General features: G+C 37.8%; 1 protein-coding gene across 1 annotated transcript in view; it reads left to right on the top strand.

The window, feature by feature from the left end:
* The window catches only part of DTL (denticleless E3 ubiquitin protein ligase homolog), a 50,871-nt gene that overhangs the window by 10,920 nt on the left and 16,205 nt on the right, over nt 1-23,746 (top strand). The window contains exons 4-11 of the mRNA XM_004013903.6: nt 593-654; nt 740-860; nt 8,515-8,580; nt 9,921-10,033; nt 11,821-11,894; nt 13,320-13,423; nt 13,724-13,828; nt 18,117-18,229. Of these exons, the coding sequence (XP_004013952.2) occupies nt 593-654; nt 740-860; nt 8,515-8,580; nt 9,921-10,033; nt 11,821-11,894; nt 13,320-13,423; nt 13,724-13,828; nt 18,117-18,229 (758 nt within the window). The remainder of the gene's footprint in view (nt 1-592; nt 655-739; nt 861-8,514; nt 8,581-9,920; nt 10,034-11,820; nt 11,895-13,319; nt 13,424-13,723; nt 13,829-18,116; nt 18,230-23,746) is intronic.

The following is a 23,746-nucleotide window of genomic DNA, read 5'->3' as shown; positions in this document are numbered from 1 at the left end:
TGATGTACATGAAATACAAAGAAAACACCACGGGTTACAGAAAGCTCTCATCTAGTAAAGAAGGTGAGGGAAATTTTTCATAAAGGATGGGACATTTAAGGTGGACTGTGGTATTTTAGACGAGTGCAGGTGGAATTGGACACTCCAAGTAGAGAGAAAAGCATTTGCAAAGGCCTCAAGATAGGAAAGCGTCAGAAGTAATGTGGATAGAGGCAGTGATGCAGTTTGATTGGAATAAGGTACATAGAGCACAGTGAGAGATAGGCCAACATGAGCAGAACTTTGAATGCCAAGCTAAAGTACTTTAGACTCCTTTCAGAGAGCATGATGAAGAGTTTTTAGAATGTTTCACAAATACTCTGTTTTAGAGAATATATCCCCTCATGGAAAGCAATTTGATATCAGATGGTAGTTTTATGAGGTAGTGAAGGGAATGCATAATGTGTGTGAATCCACAAATTCTCTTTGGCCCATGGACCTTACTGTACTGACCACTGATGTTTTTACTACAATTTTCAAGCCATTTAAATTGTTGGTATGGCTACCACAGAACATAGGTAGACATTTCACATTCACCATTTTCTTCGTTTAGAGTGGATGGCTCACTGGAATGCTGTCTTTGACCTGGCCTGGGTCCCTGGTGAATTTAAGCTTGTAAGTAACTTTCATTTTGGGGGGAATCTGGGTAAATACTGGTAAAGGGTTGTTTTATTAAACCATGATACCTTATTTTTGAAAGGTTACAGCAGCAGGTGATCAGTCAGCCAAATTTTGGGATGTAAATGCTGGTGAGCTGATTGGAACTTGCAAAGGTCATCAGTGTAGCCTCAAGTCAGTTGCCTTTTCTAAGTTTGAGAAAGGTAAGTATGTGCTTATCCTCTTTCATATCCTTAACCTCTTTCATGGTGAAGTAATAAGTTACAGTTGTTTGTACCTATCAGATTTGCACTTTTCCCTACATAGATGATGGAGATTCTTAAGATGACCTGGAAACCTCAATGAAATCAAGTTGGATTTTAGTCCTGTTCTAATGGATATTGCCTCTAACTTGTCCCTAAAAGTCAAGCATCTTCAGATAATTTTTTTCTATGATGTTATAGATAAGATAAAAATTCACAAATAGCCACGATAACCTCTGTTTCCAGCTATTACTCAAAATTAATCTTTCTACATTTATTTAACTATTACAATGGGGAAGGAAGGTTTAAGGAGGGCTGTAACACAGAATAGTACTATAGTAGCTAGGGAAAAACTTAGCAGGGGTGTCTGAATTAGCTCTTAATTTCTGTTTTTTTTGTTTTTCCTCCTTCCATTTGTTTCTCACTAAATGAGAGTGAGACAACAAACTTTAACCTCAGAGAAGTGGCTGATCCATCTGACCTCAGTCTCATAATAATAGAAATAAGCATTATAGTCTCCTTTACATTAAAAAATATTCTGTTTTTTAAAGGAATATTTTCCTTTATTCACCTGAGCACTCAGTACTACTAAACCGAATTGTGGAACTGGTTTGAACTTTTAAAAAAATCAGTTGCTATTGAGACTGGAACCATGAAGAGAAAATACATGACATAGTTTTTATATCTGCATACATTTTCCCTAGCACATCTATTTTGTAAAGTTAGATATGTTTATGTTCTAGGTTACTACACTTGTGTCAGAGTTCATTCTGAGTTTATGAAAATAAGGTCATGGAAATGTATTAATTCTTAAGGTAAATTTGTTTCAATTCAGTTCAGTCTCTTAGTCATGTCCAACTCTTTGCAACCCCATGAACCGCAGCACGCCAGGCCTCCCTGTCCATCACCAACTCCTGGAGTCCACCCAAACCCATGTCCATTGAGTCAGTGATGCCATCCAACCATCTCATCACCTGTGGCCCCCTTCTCCTGCCCTCAATCTTTCCCAACATCAGAGTCTTTTCCAGTGAGTCAGCTGTTCGCATCAGGTGGCCAAAGTAATGGAGTTTCAGCTTAAACATCAGTCCTTCCAATGAACACCCAGGACTGATCTCCTTTAGAATGGACTGGTTGGATCTCCTTGCATCCAAGGGACTCTCAACAGTCTTCTCCAACACCACAATTCAAAAGCATCAATTCTTCTGCACTCAGCTTTCTTTATAGTCCAACTCTCACATCCATACATGACCACTGGAAAAACCATAGCCTTGACTAGACAGACCTTTTTGACAAACTAATGTCTCTGCTTTTTAATATGCTGTCTAGGTTGGTCATAACTTTCCTTCCAAGGAGTAATCGTCTTTTAATTTCATGGCTGCAGTCACCATCTGTAGTGATTTTGGAGCCCCCAAAAATAAAGTCTTCCACTATTTCCCCATCTATTTGCCATGAAGTGATGGAACCAGATGCCATAATCTTACTTACAAACAAACAGAGAAGGAAAACACCATTATCATTCAGTCCCTTTGCTTAATTTTGAAAACTCTGTGCACTGAATCTATGCTAGTAAGGTCTAGTAGAGAAAGCACAAACCTTATCTTGGATCCCAGTAGTCCACAGTTGCCCCATTATGAATGTCTGGTGGGACACTGCTCCCAGGGCCATCTAGTTTGATTGCTAAAACACAGATTTTAACCCCTTCTCCTTCAGCCAAGTGTTCTTGTGCAGAGCATACTTTTACCACCATACATAGAAGACCCCATGTTTTATTCTGATTTCTGCCTCTAAATTCTTAGGCTAAGTCATTTTTATCTCCCTGAATGTTCATTTAGTGAGATAAATATCCTGTTTAACCACAAAACCATTTTTGTTGTTGTTGTTCAGTCACTCAGTCATGTTTGACTCTTTGTGACCCCATGGACCCCAGCATGCCAAGCTTCCTTGTCCTTCACTGTCTTCCAGAGTTTCCTCAAACTCCAGTGCATTGAGTCAGTGATGCCATCCAACCATCTCATCCCGTCGCCCCCTTCTCTTGCCCTCAATCTTTCCCAATATCAGGATTTTTTGCAATGAGTTGGCTCTTCACATCAGGTGGCCAAAATATTACTTTCAGTATTGGTCCTTCCGCTGAATATTCAAGGTTGATTTCCTTTAGGATTGAATAGTTTGATCTCCTCATGAGCATAAAAATGAGATGTGATGTACATGCACAAAATAACAGCAGCAAATGCAAAAAGCAAAACTGAGGGGCATATAAATGCTTGGTGGGGGTTCTTGGTTTTTGAGGGGTTGTAGTCAACATGGTAGAAAAGATCATGATCAAGTTCTTTCAGCCCTGCATGAGCAGGATACAGATAACCCTGTTAGGACATAGTTATATTAATAATAGTGTAATTTGCCTCCCCTAAATATCTACCACCTTGAAACCCAGAAAATGTTTTCATTTTTCATTGTCAGTTACTCCCAGATGTGTTTTTGTGTGGTCCAAGGGGTGCTAGAACTACTAGTGGATAATTAAAAGTAATTACAAATATATTTCTTTTACCTCTCCTACATTATCTTTGAATTTGTACCTTCTTTCTCATTCTTCATTATCCAATTTAAGACCAGTCTTTCTTCCTAGAGTACTGGGTCTCAACCCTGACTCATTAGTCACCTGGAAAGGTTTTTGGTTTGTTTTTTTATTGAAGTTTACAGTGTGTTAATTTCTGCTGTATAGCAATGTGACTCAGTTACACACATTAGGGAGCTTTTTTAAAATACCAATTAAGTGTGAATCTCTTGAAGGTGGGCCAGGCATCTATTTAGTTAAAATTCCTCAAGGGATTCCAGCGTGCTGCTAATGTTGAGAAGCATTCTTGATCCTCCCCCAAGACCTTGTGCCATCACTTATGTCTCCACAGTTTTCCTTTTCTTGGCTCTTCCTAGGAAAAATGCAAGCATATCTGTGGCCTGTCCCTAAAAGAAGATCTTATCACCCTATCTTATTACCCTTTCTTATTTCCTTATCTCTTCTAAGTTTCTTAAGCTAAGCTAAGTCGCTTCAGTCATGTCTGACTCTGTGTAACCACAAAGACTGCAGCCTTCCAGGCTCCCCCATCCCTGGGATTCTCCAGGCAAGAACACTGGAGTGGGTTGCCATTTCCTTCTCCAGTGCATGAAAGTGAAAAGTGAAAGGGAAGTCGCTCAGTCATGTCCGACCTCAGCGACCCCATGGACTGCAGCCCTCCAGGCTTCTCCGTCCATGGGATTTTCCAGGCAAGAGTACTGGAGTGGGGTGCCATTGCCTTCTTAAAGTGAAAGTGAAGTCGCTCAGTCGTGTCTGACTCTTTGTGACCCCGTGGACTGTAGCCCACCAGGCTCCTCCGTCCATGGGATTTTCCAGGCAAGAGTACTGGAGTGGGTTGCCATTGCCTTCTCCAGCTGGCATGGCCCAAAATTTGGTATTTGCCCATGTTTTCCTTTCAGTCTGTATCTTCTCCCTGGGCAGTCTCATCTATTCCAATTTTGTTTTTTGCTCTACTTATATTGAACCAGATTATATTTCCAACTTTCGCTTTTCTGGTAGGACTTCAAATTCAGCATATCTGAAACTGAACTCATGATTTACCCCAATCTGGGAAGTTTTCTGCCATTTTTTGAAATATTTGCCCTGTTTTCTCTCCTGCTGCTAAGTCACTTCAGTCGTATCCAACTCTGTGACCCCATAGACAGCAGCCCACCAGGCCCCTCTGTCCATGGGATTCTCCAGGCAAGAACACTGGAGTGGGTTGCCATTTCCTTCTCCAATGCGTGAAAGTGAAGTCGCTCAGTCGTGTCCGACTCTTAGTGACCCCATGGACTACAGCCTACCAGGCTCCTCCATCCATGGGATTTGCCAGGCAAGAGTACTGGAGTGGGGTGTCATTGCCTTCTCCATCATACTTACTAGTTTATTTATTTTTTAGATTCCACACATGAGTGATATCATACAGTATTTATCTTTCTTTGTCTAACTTACTTCACTTAGCATAACACCTTCCAGGTCTATCCATGTTGATGCAAATGGAACAGTTCATCCTTTTTTATGGCTGGGTAGCATTCTATTGTGTGTGCATGTGTGTGTACACAGCACATCTTCATAGTCCTCATCTGTTGATGGACAGTTAGGTTATTTCCATATCTTGGCAATTATAAATAATGCTGCCATGAACCCTGGGATACATGTTTCTTTTTGAATTAGTGTTTTTGTTTTTATATAACCCAGGATTGGAATTGCTGGGTCATATGGCAGTTCTAGTTTTCTCTCCTAGAACTCCACAATTACTCATGTACTAGACTTTTTGAAATTGTCCCATGAATCCTTGAAGCTTTATTCATCTTTTTCAGTTTTCTTAAATATAATAAATACACCATAAAATTCACCCATTTACTATGTATGTTTCAGTGATTTTTAATTTTTTTATAGAGTTCAGTCATCACCACAGTCCAAGTTTAGAACAGTTTCATCAGCCCAAAAAGAAAACAGAGCCATTAACAGTACTTTCCATCTTCCACAGCCTTATACAGCCTACTTTCTTTCTGTCTCTATAGATTTGCCTATTATGCCTTCATGTAAATGGAACCATACAATACATTTTTGGCTTCTTTTACTTAGCGTAATGTTCAGTCTTAGTTTTCTCTCTTCCTCAGATGGAATGATTTCTGTTGATTTGTCTTCAAGTTCATAGACTTTTTCCTCTGTTCCCTCCATTCTGCTCTTAGGCCCATCCAGTGAATTTTATCATTTCAGAAGTTGTGGGTGGTGGTTCTAAAATCTCCATTTGTTTTTGGTAAGTTCTATTTGTTTCTCTGCTGAGATTTCTTATCTTTTTCATTGACTGTCTCTTTATTTCACTTGACATAGTTATATCTATCTTACAACTGGACCTGATAAATCAGTATCTGGGTCGTTTTGAGGTTGACCTCCGTTGACTTTTCTCTTGAGAATGACTCATTTTCCTGGCTCTTTATAAGGCAAATAATTTAAGATTGTACCCTGTGCGTTGGGAATGGTATGCTGGACTCTGGATTCTGTTACGTTGCTCAGAAAAGAGTTGGTGCACAATTGCACTCATCTCACACGCTAATAAAGTGATGCTTAAAATTCTACAAGCCAGGCTTCAGCAGTCCGTGAGCCATGAACTTCCAGATGTGCAAGCTGGTTTTAGAAAAGGCAGAGGAACCAGAGATCAAATTACCAACATCTGCTGGATCATGGAAAAAGCAAGAGAGTTCCAGAAAAACATCTATTTCTCCTTTATTGACTATGCCAAAGCCTTTGACTGTATGGATCACAATAAACTGTGGAAAATTCTGAAAGAGATGGGAATACCGGACCACCTGACCTGCCTCTTGAGAAACCTATATGCAGGTCAGGAAGCAACAGTTAGAACTGAACATGGAACAACAGGCTGGTTCCAAATAAGAAAAGGAGTTCGTCAAGGCTGTATATTGTCACCCTACTTATTTAACTTCTATGCAGAGTACATCATGAGAAATGCTGGGCTGGAAGAAGCATAAGCTGGGATCAAGATTGCTGGGAGAAATACCGATAACCTCAGATATGCAGATGACTCCACCCTTAAGGGAGAAAGTGAAGAGGAACTAAAGAGCCTCTTGATGAAAGTGAAAGAGGAATACAATATTGTAAAGTAATTAACCTCCAATTAAATAAATTTATATATTAAAAAAGAAAGTGAAAGAGGAGAGTGAAAAAGTTGGCTTAAAACTCAACATTCAGAAAACGAAGATCATGGGATCCGATCTCATCACTTCATGGCAAATAGATGGGGAAACAGTGGCTGACTTTAATTTTGGGGCTCCAAAATCACTACAGATGGTGATTGTAGCCACAAAATTAAGACGCTTACTCCTTGGAAGAAAAGTTATGACCAACCTAGACAGCATATTAAAAAGCAGAGACATTACTTTGTCAACAAAGGTCCATCTAGTCAAGGCTATGGTTTTTCCAGTGGTCATGTACAGTTGGACTATACAAAGTGAGACTATAGACAGTGGACTATAGAAAGTGAGAGTTGGACTATAAAGAAAGCTGAGCGCAGAAGAATTGATGCTTTTGAAGTATGGTGTTGGAGAAGATTCTTGAGAGTCCGTTGGACTGCAAGGAGATCCAACCAGTCCATCCTAAAGGAGATCAGTCCTGGGTGTTCATTGGAAGGACTCATGTTGAAGCTGAAACTCCAATACTTCGGCCACCTGTTGCAAAGAGCTGACTCACTGGAAAAGACCCTGATGCTGGGAAAGATTGAGGGCAGGAGGAGAAGGGGACGACAGAGGATGGGATGGTTGGATGGCATCACCGACCCAATGGACATGGGTTTGGGTGGACTCCGGGAGTTGGTGATGGACAGGGAGGCCTGGCGTGCTATGGTTCATGGGGTCACAAAGAGTTGGAGACGACTGAGCGACTGGATTGATTGATTGATTTCAAACTGCATGGTCAAACCTGTAGGAAAGCAGTTAGTTCAGAAGATCAGATCTCAGTTCAGTTCTTACAGCTCATACATAAACACGGTTCAGGAGTCAGCCAGAGACTTGCACTAAGTATAAACACAGTATTAGGGTTTCCCATTGTCTCCCCTCTCCAGAGTTTCCTGCTGCTGCTTACAGCTTGCGTTGCCCCACTCTTTTTCCTAATTCCTCCACTTTAGCTGCTTGGTCCAGATGGTACAACTCTGGCTGCCCTCAAGGTAAAACCACAAAAAACCCAGAACTTAGCCTAGGCCAGTCAGTTGATTCAGTGGTTGACTTCCTTTCAAAAATTGCATGTTTTTGTTCAGTGTCTATAGGGCCCTCAAATAGTTTTTGTATTTTGACCTGAGCACTTATCAAATTAATCTGTCTACATTGGCTGCAAATTAATCCAGGTGGATTAACTTGGTAAGTGGTCACTCATACAGGAAGCATACTTTTTTTGGTTTAATTTTTAAAGAGGAAAGCATGTGACAGGTAAATTGGAGTTCCTCCTGTGTTTCTTCCTCCAATGTCACTGCCCTTCTTCCATCCCCAGAGGCAACTCCTTTCACAAATTTTATATTGATCTAGTTTATAATTTTATCCTGAGAATACAGCTTGGAAATTCAGAGTATGGGCTGTAGATACATAAGCCAAAAATAATCTTTGCAAGTTACTTATCCTCCCTATGCCTTAATTTTCTCATCTATAAAGTGAGGGTAATAATTCTCATTGAGGTGTTCTTTTAAAAAAGTCATCTATAAAAAAGGATAGTGTCTAGAACTTAGTAAGGACTCCATATATTTTGGTTAGTGCTTATTTATCATTATTCTTACTATAACTTTAGTATATAATATAGTATTTCATGTGGCTTTAGGAAAACTTACAGAGGTTTATTCTATCAAGTTTTTGCTCAATGTAAGCATTTTGAGTTCTAATACTTTTCCTTCACAGCTTTGTTTTCTCTTATTTGTGTTGAGCTGTATATTTTATCATTTTTAGTCTCCAGTGCCAATTACAGTACCAAGCATATACCCTTGGAACCTTATTAATAAGTTGAAATACATGTGTCATTGACTGGTTTTGTTAACTTCTTGATAAACTATTTATATGTCTACAGCTGTCTTCTGTACAGGGGGTAGAGATGGCAACATTATGGTCTGGGATACCAGGTGCAACAAAAAAGGTAATCTAGTTCCATTTTAATTTTGACAAATGTGGTATTGCTCCATAATAATTTTGAATGAAAGAATTGGTGATTTCACCTGTTTACCACCAGGGGGCACAGGTTCATAATCCCTAGTTCTGTTTGGTTCCCAGGTTCTTAGTGATTTCTTCAAGTATTACCCTCCATATTTACCTTATGAACTATAATGCCAGTTATCTAAATTATCAATGGGATTGCAATTATTAGTACATGATCTTTCATTTTAATTTTAAAAATTTGAGGACTTTAAAGAATTGGATTAAATTAAATTTAATTATACTCACATTGCCCCCTAATGCCATTAAGCAGAAAGCAGTGCTTTCAGAGAAACAGCAACCCACTCCATATTTTGTCTGGGAAAGCCCATGGGCAGAGAAGCCTGATGGGCTAGAATACATGGAGTCGCAAAAAGAGTCAGATATGACTTAGCAACTGAACAACAACAAATGATTGTCTCCCTGCTTACATCATTATTTTTAAAAAATTATTTGTAATAGACTATTTTTTAGAGCAGCTTTAGATATACAGCAAAACTGAGCGGAATGTATAGAGTTCTCTGTGTGGATCTACCCCATGTCCTCACAGTCTCTCCCACTGTCAACATCCTGCACCAGAGTTGGACATTTGTTACAGCTGGTGAACGCACACTGATACACCATTATCACCCAGTGTCCATCTGTGCTTGCTTAACGTTATGGTTCGCTGTTGGTATTATACGTGCTCTTGGTTTTGACAGGTGTATAACTGGCATGGATGTGCCATTACAGTATCATACAGAGTAGTTTCTCTGCCCTAAAAATCCTCTGTGCTCCACCTAGTCATCATACCCTTCCTCCTAAACCCTGGCTATCAGTGATCTTTTACACTCTCTCCATAGTGTTGCCTTTATCAGAATGTCATATGATTGGATCCCTAGAGTATATATAGTCTTTTCAGATTGCCTTCTCTCACCTAGTAATACATCTTTAAAGGTCTGTTCATGACTTCGTAGCTCATTTTCTGTTTTTTAGTATGGAATGATGTATCATTGTCTACTTACACCGCACTTTTATTCATATATTCGCCTACTGAAGGACATCTTGGTTGCTTCCAGATTTGGACAATTAAGAATAAAGCTGCTATACATATCCATGTGCTTATTTCCTTTTTATATATTATAATCTCACACAAGAGATTATAGTACAGTGACCCTGCTGGCTTCTACTTTTACTAATTTAAAACAATATAATTTTGAGATCTTATATATAAATGTTACATTCAGCATGGGAATAAATTTCTGAAACCTAAACCAATTATGTTCTGAAAAAAATATTTTTCAGATGGATTTTACAGGCAAGTGAACCAAATCAGTGGAGCTCATAATACCTTAGACAAGCAAACCCCTTCAAAACCTAAGAAGAAACAGAATTCCAAAGGGCTTGCTCCTTCTGTGGTAAGGTTTTATAGCTGTGTACATGTGTGCAGATCTTGACAGCATCATAGAGTCTCATTTTGGGAAGTTTGTTGGGCATTAAATGAGAGTGATTCAGTTAGTGAAAAGAGAGTCTTTATTTCTTCTTGTTACCAGTGGTTTATTGTTTGATACTCATTCAGTACCTACAGTACTGATTCTCAAACTCTCGAGTGCAACGGAGTCACCAGGGAAATATGTTAAAAATTCAGTTTCCTGAAACTCATCCCTAGAGATCTCCATGCATGCATATCATCTACAGTAGAATAACTCATTAGGAGAGGGAGATGTGTGGTTTCAAAAGCATATTAAGTGCCATGGTGCCATATTCTGTAGGGCAAAGGAATTCATTATTGTTTTCATAATACAAACTGCTGAACAGATGTGAGTTTTTTTGTTTTTTTTAAAAAACATACTTGGCAAAAGATTTCAAAATATTTTGAGAAATATTGGGGAAAATATAAGTACCTCTTTAGCATTTTACAGTCAAAGTTCAAACAGTGCCCATAATATAGCTTTTTTCTTAAAAAAAAAAATTATCAGTGTTTCTTAATTTATTTTTCTAGTATTCCTGTTCTGTAGGGTCTAAGTTAATATTTTGGGGATGTGTGGTTGCTAAAACATTAGGGCTTAAACTACATTGGCATGAATGGAAACTGACAGGACTAGTATGTAGTCTTTGGAAGCCAGATGAAGTTAAAATGAGTAGCTTTTCAGACATTTCATCAGATTTCTGGGGCCAAGAAAACTTAACATCGATTCAGTTCAGTTCAGTTCAGTCGCTCAGTCGTGTCCGACTCTTTGCGACCCCATGAATCCCAGCACGCCAGGCCTCCCTGTCCATCACCAACTCCCGGAGTTCACTCAGACTCATATCCATCGAGTCAGTGATGCCATCCAGCCATCTCATCCTCTGTCGTCCCCTTCTCCTGCCCCCAATCCCTCCCAGCATCAGAGTCTTTTCCAGTGAGTCAACTCTTTGCACGGGGTGGCCAAAGTACTGGAGTTTCAGCTTTAGCGTCATTCCTTCCAAAGAAATCCCAGGGTTGATCTTCAGAATGGACTGGTTGGATCTCCTTGCAGTCCAAGGGACTCTCAAGAGTCTTCTCCGACACCACAGTTCAAAAGCATCAATTCTTCGGTGCTCAGCCTTCTTCATAGTCCAACTCTCACATCCATACATGACCACTGGAAAAATCATAGCCTTGACTAGACGGACCTTTGTGGGCAAAGTAATGTCTCTGCTTTTGAATATGCTATCTAGGTTGGTCATAACTTTCCTTCCAAGGAGTAAGTGTCTTTTAATTAGGAGGTAAAATTCCACTAGCTCCTTTAGATTTTTCAGAGCATGTAACCATTTTTAATCTATAATTCTTGACACTCCTATATGATAATCTGGAAAGATATCAGCATTTTATAAATGAAACATGCACAAGTTAAATGAGTTTCCTAAGGATACACAGTCGGAATGACTTTACGTATAGCCGATAGACTTAGGTACTAAAATACTGTGTTAATCACCAGTTTTTTTCTTGAATGCAAGTCAGAATGTTCATGGTATGATATAAATTGATGTTTAGGTTATTTTCTTGCTAAAATTACTTCTTGGTCTACAATATATGTTTGACTGATATTGCTGGGGAAAGATTTAGCCTAGTTCAGTTTAGGGGATAAAGGCATCGTTTTAGCGCCTTGGTCTCTTAATAGTGAAGATTGTTATACCCCAAATAGGATTTCCTTCTTTTTTTTTTTCTTCCTTGTGCTATTAGGATTTCCAGCAGAGTGTTACTGTGGTCCTCTTTCAAGATGAGAACACATTAGTCTCAGCAGGAGCCGTGGATGGGTAAGAAGAGTCTTTATTTATTGGTTCTTTTGATGAGCTGTCTTTCATGAACTGTGATGGATAAGTCACCTAGTCCCATTGTAATTTAATGTGTGTGCTTTTAAATTTCAACATAGTACCCAGCTGAGAAGAAGAACTCTAGATCACACTGGAAAATATCTAGTTATTAGGACTCTTGCTCAAATAATTAAATGAGATAATTGTCATAGTTAGCACATTGTCTGTCACTTAGGAGCAGCGTTGGCACTTGCTGCTGCTGCTGTTACAGAGAAGCTTGATGGTAACTTGCTTGTGTGCTGCATAATTTAATCAATGGTTTTCCGTTATATTTAAAAGATATGTTTATATTTTACTGTAGTCTGTTGTGTGTAAGATAGCATTGTGTCTAAAAAAGTCAATGTACAGATCTTAATTTAAAAATATTTTATTGCTGGAAAATGCCAAAACTACAATGGTAACATCACAGATCACTATAGCAAAAATAATAATGATGAAAAATTGAAACATTAGGAGAGCTACCAAAATGTGACATAGAGACATGAAATGAGAAGATGCTGTTAGAAAAATGGTACCTATAGACTTGCCACAACCTTCAATTTGTGAAAAAATGGAATATCTGCAAAGCACAGTGAAACGAGTTCTTTGCCCTCTTTTTGCCCATTATATCTCCCAAGATATCCTTCCCTTCAAAAATTTTAATTTAAAAATATGGTTTAATAAACTAAGATTTCTGTTGTGTCCTCTAAACACTAAAACTCTTCTGTGGACCAAATTCTCAGGCACAAATGAAGGATTATCTAAAGGTTATTAGTTATATTTGTAAATGGCTTTCTTTGTGAAAGCTTTCTTTCCAAGGAATACTGCCCTTTTATAACCAAGCTTGTGTTTTCAAGTTGTTTACAAAGTAGATCTCGAAAATTAGGAAAATCATCCTAATAGGTGAAATGTAAAAATACTCTATTTCACAGTAAAGTTTGTTTAGACTAGATTTCTTAAAGAGTTAATGTATAGAGATCCAACCATAAGGACACAGTTTTCTACTTAATGATGTCAAAGGTTACATGCGGAATGCTAAAGGCTTAGGAAGTGTTCCTTTTTTTTTTTTTTTTTTTTCCTGAAAACAATGAAACAATGACTATCAGCACTCAACCTTCATCTTCCTTTTCCGCTCTCTTCAAGTAAACTCAGGGCAACCCATCTGTGGGTCAGAACACATCTGTTTCCGTTCTACTAGAATTGTTAGCCTGATATTGGAGACAAGAGTATGAGATAGTTCAGTCTGTTCCCCAATGAAATATCCTCACTGTAGATGGTTGATGTGCCAGAGAAATTAGATTAAAAGTCATTTCACATTCAAACATAGTTGAAACTGATTGGTGTTGGAAAAGGACTACAAAATAACTATTTCTTCACCTTGATTTTTAGCATAATCAAAATATGGGATTTACGTAAGAATTATACTGCTTATCGACAGGAACCCATAGCATCGAAGTCTTTCCTGTACCCAGGTAGCAGCACTCGAAAACTAGGTAAGCCTTTGTATTCTGTAGGACTCTTGTAGGGCTTTTTTGGATATCTAAGTTTTGTCAAAATTTTAAAATAAATATCAAGCTAGTTTTCAGCAACTGTTATTCTCAGTTGACTTGAGAAACTAGTATATGAAAGTATCTTTTTGAAGTTACAAAAACTTAGAAGAATAATTTTGGTTTGTAGAAATTTGGGGGAATAAGAATTCTGATGATACTTCTTATGAAGTGATCTAAAAAGATAATTTTCAGCTCCAGTCTACTCTGTCATCAGCGCTTGCTAACTCAAATTCCTTTTCCCAGGATACTCAAGTCTGATTTTGGATTCTACTGGCTCCACTTTATTTGCTAACTGCACAGATGACAACATCTATATGTTCAATATGACTGGATTAAAGACTTCTCCAAGTAGGATCTTAGTCATTCAAATTCTTTCCTAAAAATAATATGGATTTTTTTCATTAATGATAGTTTAATGTTGTTTGTTTTCTCTGTACTGAATTTATGAAGACATATAGGTGCTTTGGGGTCTTTGATTAGCTCCAGTGATGTTTTAATTCATAGATGTGCTTATCTTGTGATGATTTCACAAGTGAACAGAATCCTGCTCCATGTGCTGGCTTAAGTCTTTCCTTAAATTATGCCCCTTTAGGTATACTTAAAATTATTTCAATATTTGTGGGATAGAGAAGGCTGTTCTGTTCAGCTTTTGTCCTTTGTGTGGGTTATTTGTTAAAGTTAGGGGGCTTAATTTTAAGCCCTCAAAATAGTTCCTACCTACCTCAGCCTTCTCCCTAATGTTGGACAGAAGCTATTTTATCCCTGGATGTTTTCCCTAATCTCATTTTTTTTTCTTTAAGAAAATTGTAAGTGGAATATATAATTTATAAGTGGACTATAAAAAGCTTACATATTTTATATATATTACATGTATTTTTAAGTAGAATATATAAAGCTAATAAATGACATTTTTAAAAATTAGTTTCTCAAGCATACTCTCAAGAGGATTAGAGTTATATCATTTTAAGGACATTATCAGTTGTTTAAGCAAGCTACATGCTTGTAACCTACCTACTTATTTCTCATATATAACTGTCAGAAAAAGACTTTGAATTCTATAACCAATCCCTAGAGCTACCCAGTTCCCACTAAAATAAGATGCATTGATAAAAAAGAAATCTTGAAATAGTGCAGAATTTAGCTGGGCATTTACAGAAGTTTCCTAAGACTGACCCCAAGCCATTATTAGGACTTCAGTACCTATGACAGTATCATACGTGGCATTTTTAATGCCCTGTGTTAGGGCATTAAACTGATGTTGTCTAAACAAGAGTAAGAATGTTTGGAAAACGAAAGAGGTTTTATAACTTTGCTTGCTGTCTCCTTGATTGAAATTAGAACTTGAACAACTCCTGGTTTATTTAGCCATATAAAACAAACTCTTCAAAAATTTTCCCTAGAAGATGAAAGCCTAATCATATTATCAGATGTCCAAGAGCTTTTTCTATATCATTTTGTTATGTGTGGACACCAACAGGGGCCTTAAATTTCGTTGTTCTTCTGCCATCAAACAAATATGCCCAAGGCCACTTAACTAATAATTTAGTAACCTTTCCTCTGTACTCCTGAAATTGTTTTATTGGCTCTCATATATAGATAGGTAGTTAGGTAGGCAGATAGGTATGTTCGTTAGAAATTGACAGGTGTGTATGTGAGAGAGAAAGAGAGATCTAATAATTGCTTGTCTTTTTCAAAACTTAAGGTCCTGAACTCAGTACTTGATCTTCTATACCTTTAATTCACAGCATTTTATTATACTAAGTGATGTTTATAAGGACGACTCTGAAGCATCTTCAGTTCAGTTCAGTTGCTCAGTCGTTTCTGACTCCTTGCAACCCTATGAATTGCAGCACGCCAGGCCTCCCTGTCCATCACCAACTCCTGGAGTTCACTCAAACTCATGTCCATCGAGTTGGTGATGCCATCCAGCCATCTCATCCTCTTTCATCCCCTTCTCCTCCTGCCCCCAATCTCTCTGAGCATCAGGGTCTTTTCCAATGAGTCAACTTTTTGCATGAGGTGGCCAAAGTATTGGAGGTTCAGCTTTAGCATCAGTCCTTCCAATGAACACCCAGGACTGATCTCCTTTAGGATGAACTGGTTGAATCTCTCAAGAGTCTTCTCCAACACCACACTTCAGAAGCATCAATTCTTCGGTGCTCAGCTTTCTTCGTAGTCCAACTCTCACATCCATACATGACCACTGGAAAAACCACAGCCTTGACCAGACAGACCTTTGTTGGCAAAGTAACGTCTCTGCTTTTCAATATGCTATCTAGGTTGGTCATAACTTTCCTTCCAAGGAATAAGCGTCTTTTAATTTCATGGCTGCTATCACCATCTGCAGTGATTTTAGAGCCCAAAAAAATAAAGTCTGACACTGTTTCCACTGGTTCCCCATCTATTTCCCATGAAGTGATGGGACCAGAGTACATGATCTTAGTTTTCTGAATGTTGAGCTTTAAGCCAACTTTTTCACTCTCCTCTTTCATGAAGAGTCTCTTTAGTTCTTCTTCACTTTCTGCCATAAGGGTGGCGTCATCTGCATATCTGAGGTTATTGATATTTCTCCTAGCAATCTTGATTCCAGCTTGTGCTTCTTCCAGTCCAGCGTTTCTCATGATGTACTCTGCATATAAGTTAAATAAGCAGGGTGACAATATACAGCCTTGACATACTCCTTTTCCTATTTGGAACCAGTCTGTTGTTCCATGTCCAGTTATAACTGTTGCTTCCTGACCTGCATACAGATTTCTCAAGAGGCAGGTCAGGTGGTCTGGCATTCCCATCTCTTTCTGAATTTTCCACAGTTCATTGTGATCCACACAGTCAAATGCTTTGGCATAGTCAATAAAGCAGAAATAGATGTTTTTCTGGAACTCTCTTGCTTTTTCCTTGATCCAGTGAATGTTGGCAATTAAAGCATCTTAATGAAGCATTTTAAGAGCTCAAATTGTCAACAGTTAAACTAATTAAAGCCAATATAGGTTTAGAAGGAATTTTTTTCTATGAACTTTATGTTGGCTTTCTTAGACCAGCAGAGGGCAATAAATACTTAAGAGTTTAGTGGAAAATTTGGTCTATAGTTTTCCATTCATAGCTAAGAGCTGAGGAGGATGAACAATTATAGTTTTGGAATTGTATTCAGAATAAAGGATCCTGTTTATTTTGTGATGATTTATCTGTTATAGTAACTCTAATACATGTATCTGAATTGATTCATGTCTTGCTTAACTTTAACAGTTGCAGTATGTGATGTGGCAGTGTATTTGACATGCAGGGTTTTTCTTGAAGGGCTTTAAATACAAAGTTTGTTTTTTTAATCCAATTTTTTATTCTAGCAAAAGGAAGAGATTTTTGTGAGTAGTTATGGAAAGCTGTTAGTTGAGTTCAGTTCAGTCGCTCAATCATGTCCGGCTCTTTGCAACTCCAGGAACTGCAGCACGCTGGGCCTCCCTGTCCATCACCAACTCCAGAGTCCACCCAAACCCATGTCATTGAGTCGGTGATGCCATCCAACCATCTCATCCTCTGTCATCCCCTTCTCCTGCCCTCAATCTTTCCCAACATCAGGGTCTTTTCAGATGAGTCAGCTCTTCGCATCAGGTGGCCAAAATATTGGAATTTCAGCTTCAACATCAGTCCTTCCAACAATAATTGTTTTTCCCCCACTCCGTTAGAAGATTGCAGTGAAGTATTTTTTCCTTCCTGAATGTATCCTTAAATTTTCCAGTGACCGAGATGTTTTTTCTTTTATTTCCTAGTAGAGTTCTGATGCCTGAGACCTCAGGTTTTGGTCTCCTTAGGATGGAATTTAACATATCAAGCACATTATGCTAGATTGGATAGTAAGAAGTCTAAACCTAACCTAGTTGGAGTATTTTACATATGAATATATAGTTTACCTCATTGGCCACTTCTACTCTTCAGCCTACTTAAAGTCAAGTTTAAAGGTTACCGCATCTCAGATAAACTATCCATAAATCTTAACTCTCCTTTCACTGATTTTTACCTATTCATACAACAAATGTTTGAAGACTTCCTCTGTTCAAAGCATTATAAAGTCTGAAGTGTAGTGAGGAAAGAAAAAGATATTTGTGGAATGTATCCTTAAGAGGTTTGAAGTTTAAGAGGAAGAAAGACCAATGTTTAATGCAGTGGAAAAAAACCTAGCCTGGGGTGGAAAGAGAGGGTCTAACAAAGGCATTTTTACTAAAGGACTGGACATTGGCTCTGTTCTTCCTTTAAGAATATTTTTTGTCACTTTCTTCTCAATAGCTAACTCCATACCAAGTATTTGGGCTTAGATCATGGAGTGGGTTGCCATTTCCTTCTCCAGGGGATCTTCGTGACCCAGGGATCAAACCCAAGTCTCCTGCATTGTAGGCAGATGCTTTAACCTCTGAGCCACCAGGGAAGCCCTTAGATCGTGAGATTGGATCTAATATAAAGCCTTTTCCTAGGATTTCCTTTCTTTCTCTGCCATTGTCCAGTTCTTTTTTAATTGCTGACTGACTTGACCATCTGCTTCATTAGTCAGTACATTAATAAAACTTATTAGGATATGTATACTGTCTGCATTTATTTGAAAACTGGAAATAAAAAGAAATAATTTGATTTTTTTTCCTTCTGGCAGTGGCTGTCTTCAATGGACATCAGAACTCTACCTTTTATGTTAAATCCAGTATTAGTCCAGATGACCAGTTTTTAGTCAGTGGCTCAAGTGATGAAGCTGCCTACATCTGGAAGGTAAGTTACCAAACTTTAGCCTTTCTGTATCAGATGTTAAGTAAAAATTGCTTTTTGCCTCTTAATACAGCCGAAACTTCACCCTAACTGTGACAAAATGTATCACAGTTTCACAGTATGCTTCTCAGAATCTAAATACATATCATCCAGCAGATTTACAGATTATGAGGAAGTTGAGAATTCAGAAGACTGAAAAGACTCTTAAATACTTTGTCCTGCTTCCTGGAAAAACATGCTGTACTGCCTTACTGCCCTGGGTTTTCAGACTCTCATAAAACTTTGTATTAGTTTGGTACAGTAACAGTACAGTATTTGAATCCTACACCCCAGTCACCCGTAGAACCTTGCACAAAACACTCATTCAAAAATATTCATGTAATAATTGTATTTTTTACTCTCCTCTAAGTGGCCAGTTGTCAGGTTATTAAAACAGTTGTGGCTGCTTTGTCAGTTTTGTATTTCTTTAATAGCATTATTTATTCATTTATTTATTTTACAGATTACCTGTTCCTGTTGTACAAATTTATAATTTTTTGTTTTTACATTTTAAATAGTGGTTCTAAAGCAGCTACTATAGGCTAAGAAGTTTAAAGCTATTCATTTGAAGTCAAGCAGAGAAAATTGAAATACAAGTAGCACTTGCTAACCAATGGAAAATGGCTCTTATGAAATAATTAATTATAGAAATGTCTGAGTTCAAAGAAAAAGAGCATTAAGGTTTTCCTAGGGCTAGAAATCATTATCTTCTGGATTGCCCTATAGTTTCATAACTGTCATAGACATTGGTGAAATAAATGATCAAAGTTTATTGATTTTAGCTTTTATAATCATAGTGACTGAAACTTCATAGACCTGTAGGTTCAATATTATTAAATCCCTTTTCAGGAGACAATTGTGTCACCTTTAGTCCTGCCAACTTCTAGGAAGTCATATCTTTAATGCAGGACGGGGTAGATCCTATCAGATATGAGGCATAATTCTTCAGCTTAATTTCAACTAGTCCTGGGGGAGGTACTAAAAAATGACTAAATGTAACACTACCTTCTCAAAAAGCTTTAGTAACAATAAGCTTGATGATCACAGGGTGGAGATATTGTTCTATCCAAGATGCTTTTTTGTTTACCTTGCCTTTTTTTCTTCACACACACCTACTGTATTTTTAAATGAAAATTTTCTTATAAAATATATACTTGAGACTCTCATGATAAGAGTTTTACATAACTTCCTGTCTATAAAATTCTTCTTACTTGAGCTTTAAACTTTATGTGACTAGCACTAGTGTTTCTGTTTCATAATCTGGTCTTGTGCTGCATATTTATTATCTTTTGGTTTTTCCTTCCCTCACTATCTTACCTACATTCCTTTTTCTGCTTTGGTTCCCAACTTAGCTAGAGGATTTTATTCCTACCAAGGTCAGTATCTTTTAAATTTTTTTTCTTAAAAATAAAACTGCAAACATACCAAAAAGCATAATAAAGGATTATGCACAAAACAACTTAGGCACTCATCATATTTTAAAATCAGCTTTTTAGTTGAGTGTGTGTGTGTGTGTGTGTGTATAGTTTATTGCCAATACTTTTGTTTGTTTTCTGGCTTTTTTTTTTTTATTGCCAGTTTCTAAAGTTCCTCTTAGCTCTGGTACAAAAGATTGCCTTTGTTTTTTTTTTGGTTCCAGAAAATCTGGGTTGAGGGATGCTTCCTTTCCTTAAAGATAAGGAGTAAAGATACTTGGCTGTTTATTAGTAACTCATTTTCAAACATCCAGTCAGTGAGTATCACACACATGGGTGACCCTTTCTGAATTCTAGGCTGGGTCACATGTTGGTGCTGAGTGATGTGGTTCAGACATGATGTTCTCCTGCCTGTCCACACATAACTCAGTGTGCAGGTTCTGATATTTGAGATCCTGGCAAACTTACTGCTCCTAAAATTGAATTTGCTTGGTGAGGTGGCTCAATTTTCCTTTTCCATGGTAAGAAAAGGGGGGTGGGATGTAGTGTGTAATTTAAAAACAGTTACACACAATCTGAGTAGTCAGACAATTAGGTCAGAATTCTCTCAGGTATAAGGATTTTCCTATGCCAAAAAAATCCCATGGGCGCAAGAAAATGGGGTGAAAGAATGGAGTTTTAGATCTCAGGGCAGAAGAGAATGAATGGCCCTCCAGTCCTACCTACTGCCCAGCGAAGAGGAGATGTAATTTAATTAGGCTTTCTGACACTGAGGCCCAAGAGTAAAAAGATTTAATATTATTTTTTCTTCTTATTTAATTTCCTACTCCTTGTCCTACCCTAACCCCTGCCCCCTTCCCTGGTTCATTTCTGATAGAGCCACTGAATAGTATTGAAGTGGTTATAAATAAACTGATTTGGCACCATCATTCTACCGCTGACTGGCGAAACATTGAGCCTGACACTTTAGGAAGTGTAAATGATCTCATGGCAGAAATGAAGATTAGGTTTGGTCTCTAACTGGGCAGAGTAAGGAGGTTTTTTGAGGAAAGGTGCTGATCTTTTTTGCCTGTTCAAGTATACAAAATGTTTTATGAGGTCTGTACATTAGGGCCAGTTGCTTCTAAAGGTACCTTCATTGTTCTGAGAGTTTTAACTTAGGAATTTCTCCTGCCTTGAGTTAAGCCTTTATTCTGTAACAACTAAAATTTGTAAGAGAAGACAATTTTTTGTGTTTTGACCTTTCCCAGAATGCATAGATGTAAATGTCTCTTGGGCTTAATTAGTCTCCTCTTCCTATTTAAAAGTAGAGGGAGGTTTTCAAAAGTGAAATCATGTCATTATGATAATATTTTTATTATAAGTATAATGAATATTATAGTGAAGGGACAATAAATAAAAACATATTTGAATAAGAATCAAAGATTTAAGTCACCTGATTTTCATTAGAAGAAATTAATCTTTGGAGTAGTCACCAAATATACTTTACCATACTAGGATAGTCCTCAACTGTGAAAACACTTGTTACTGACTTTCATAAAAAGTTGTTGGACATAAGCTCTCATTCTAGCCTACAACATGCCCTTCCCTCCACTTTTTCTTTTAAATTGACGTAGAATTTGAATACTGTAAAACTCACCATTGTAGTCATTTTAAAGTGTACAGTTCAGTGATTTTTTTTTTTTTTTTTTTGGTATAGTCACAGTATTGTGCAGCCATCCCATCTCATTCCCAGACATTTTTATCACTCCCAAAAGAAACCCCATAACCTTTGGAGTCACTCCATTCCTCCCTTCCCCCAACTTCTGGCAACCGCTAACCTGCATTCTGTCTCTGTAGATCTGCCTTTTCTGAACATTTCTTATAAATGGAATTATATATAGACATGATCTTTTATGTCTGGCTTTGCTTTCATAAAATTTATCCATTTGTTATATATATCAGTACTTCATTCCTCTTTATGGAGGGAATATTCCATTGGATGTTTAGACCTTATTTGTCTATTTATCAGTTGATGGACATTTAAACTTTTCCACTTTTTGGCTTTTTTTAAAAAGTATTCATTTATTTATATATTTGACTGCATCCGGTCTTGGTTGCAGCATTCGGGATCGTTTGTTGCATCTCACAGACTTCTCTCCAGTGTGGTGTGTGGACTTGGTTGTCCTTCAGCATGTGGGATCTTAGTTCCCTCCCCAAGGAGGAAACCGATGTCCCCTGCAGTGGAAGGTGGATTCTTAACCACTGGGCCACCAGGGAAGTCCCCACTTTTTTGGCTTTATGAACATGCATGTAAAAAGTTGTGTTTGAATATGTCTTCAATTCTCCTGGGAGTGTATACCCAAGAGTAGAATTGCTGGGTCATATGGTAACTAATTCTATGTTTTTAACTTTTTAGAACTCCTCCCCTCACTTTTAATGCTATGTAAGATACCTGGTTCATGGCAATCATTCAATAAATGCTGACTTTTATTGTTACTATTTTTATTCCTGCCTTATTATCAAATTATAAAAAATTTTTCCAACAGGTCTATCTTTTCTTCTGGGGTTTTGTTTTGTTTTTCTCTTAAATCCTATAGATAAGTGCAGAAATGTACATACATTCTATTGGTGGACATTTTTTTTCTGGACATTTTTTAATCTTCGATATAGACACTCAGGTTCTCCTCGGTATATGTAATGCCTAAGAAACTGAGGAAGGGACAGTACCATGAGATGATGAGCTAGAAGCAACAAGCAAGTAAATACATGGAATAAAATAATATGTTGTTACCCGGGAGGGTCAGAAGGACATAGGATTTTCTCTTTTAATTTGCTGTTACCCATCCTCCTTGGGTCTTGGGTAAAGAGAAACTTTGTAGGCTGGGACCATTGAGAATTTCTGTGACTGTTGAGATCATTAGAGTCTATCTTGAAAGTGTTTTCTAAAATATGCCACCATGTGAGAGAATGAGTTCTGTGGGATTGTAGGAGTAGGCAGCCAGAGAGATCCTTTTAGAGCTCGAAGAAAAGCCTCCTTTTCTGTTAAACTTTAATTAATCCAGCAGGGCAAATCAGATTCTGCTCTTTGTCTTCTTTGGCTTTTTGAATCATTACATATGTGCCATTTAACCCAGGAGAGGAGTAGTAATAATTGAGTTGGATACTTTATGAATCAGTATGTCGAATCTCTTAACTACAGTCTGAGGAGTCGATTAACTTACTTAGTCATTGTTCCAAACATTCTTCCCAGAGTGCCACCTCCTTCTTCATATGAATGAGCAATGGTTAAGAGTCTCAGGTAAATGAGAAGAGAATAATTTCTCTTTTTCAAACACATATGCTAGTAATAGCTACGTGAGTCTGTCTCTTTGTGTTGTGCTGATTAATGCCCATGGCCTCTGACAGGGATTGACAGCTCTTGAATGAGTCAGCTGTCAAACGCATATCACTAATAGCATTCAGTGAGGGGGAAAATACCATTCTTAGTCACCTGTGTAGTACTGCACAATGTGACCCTTCTTTTGTACATTAAAATGTGACAATACTTAACTTGAAAATTCAGTTTCTTTAAGCAAATGAACTGAAAATAAAATTTCAGAGAAGTGTTTTTTTTTTTTTTTTTTTCCCAAAAAAATACCAAAGTGCCATGTAGAATATAGCTTTTCCCCCTTCAAAATGAAGGAGTATAACTTTGGGCTTTCTTAGAAGTCAGTTGAGTTCTTTTGGAAGAAAGACTATCCCCTTGTCCCAAGAGATCTGCTACCATTTCTCAAGTACCTTCAGGATTTAGTATGTGCAGTGTTCCTGGAAGTAGCTGACTAGAGAAGATCTAAAATTTAGTCTAGGTTCCACTTGAAGTGTTATACCTAGCCACTGAAACTCACCCTTTCAGTCTTGAATTTTAATCAAAATATATATAACTAAGACAGAGGATGAGATGGCTGGATGGCATCACCGACTCGATGGACGTGAGTCTGAGTGAACTCCAGGAGTTGGTGATGGACAGGGAGGCCTGGTGTGCTGCGATTCATGGGGTTGCAAATAGTCAGACACGACAGAGTGACTGAACTGAACTGAAGTAGTC

The sequence above is a fragment of the Ovis aries genome, chromosome 12 (assembly GCF_016772045.2).
Source record: "Ovis aries strain OAR_USU_Benz2616 breed Rambouillet chromosome 12, ARS-UI_Ramb_v3.0, whole genome shotgun sequence".
Classification (NCBI taxonomy): domain Eukaryota; kingdom Metazoa; phylum Chordata; class Mammalia; order Artiodactyla; family Bovidae; genus Ovis; species Ovis aries.
Note: the sequence above shows the minus strand (reverse complement) of the source record. Positions and strands in the feature narration are given on the sequence as shown.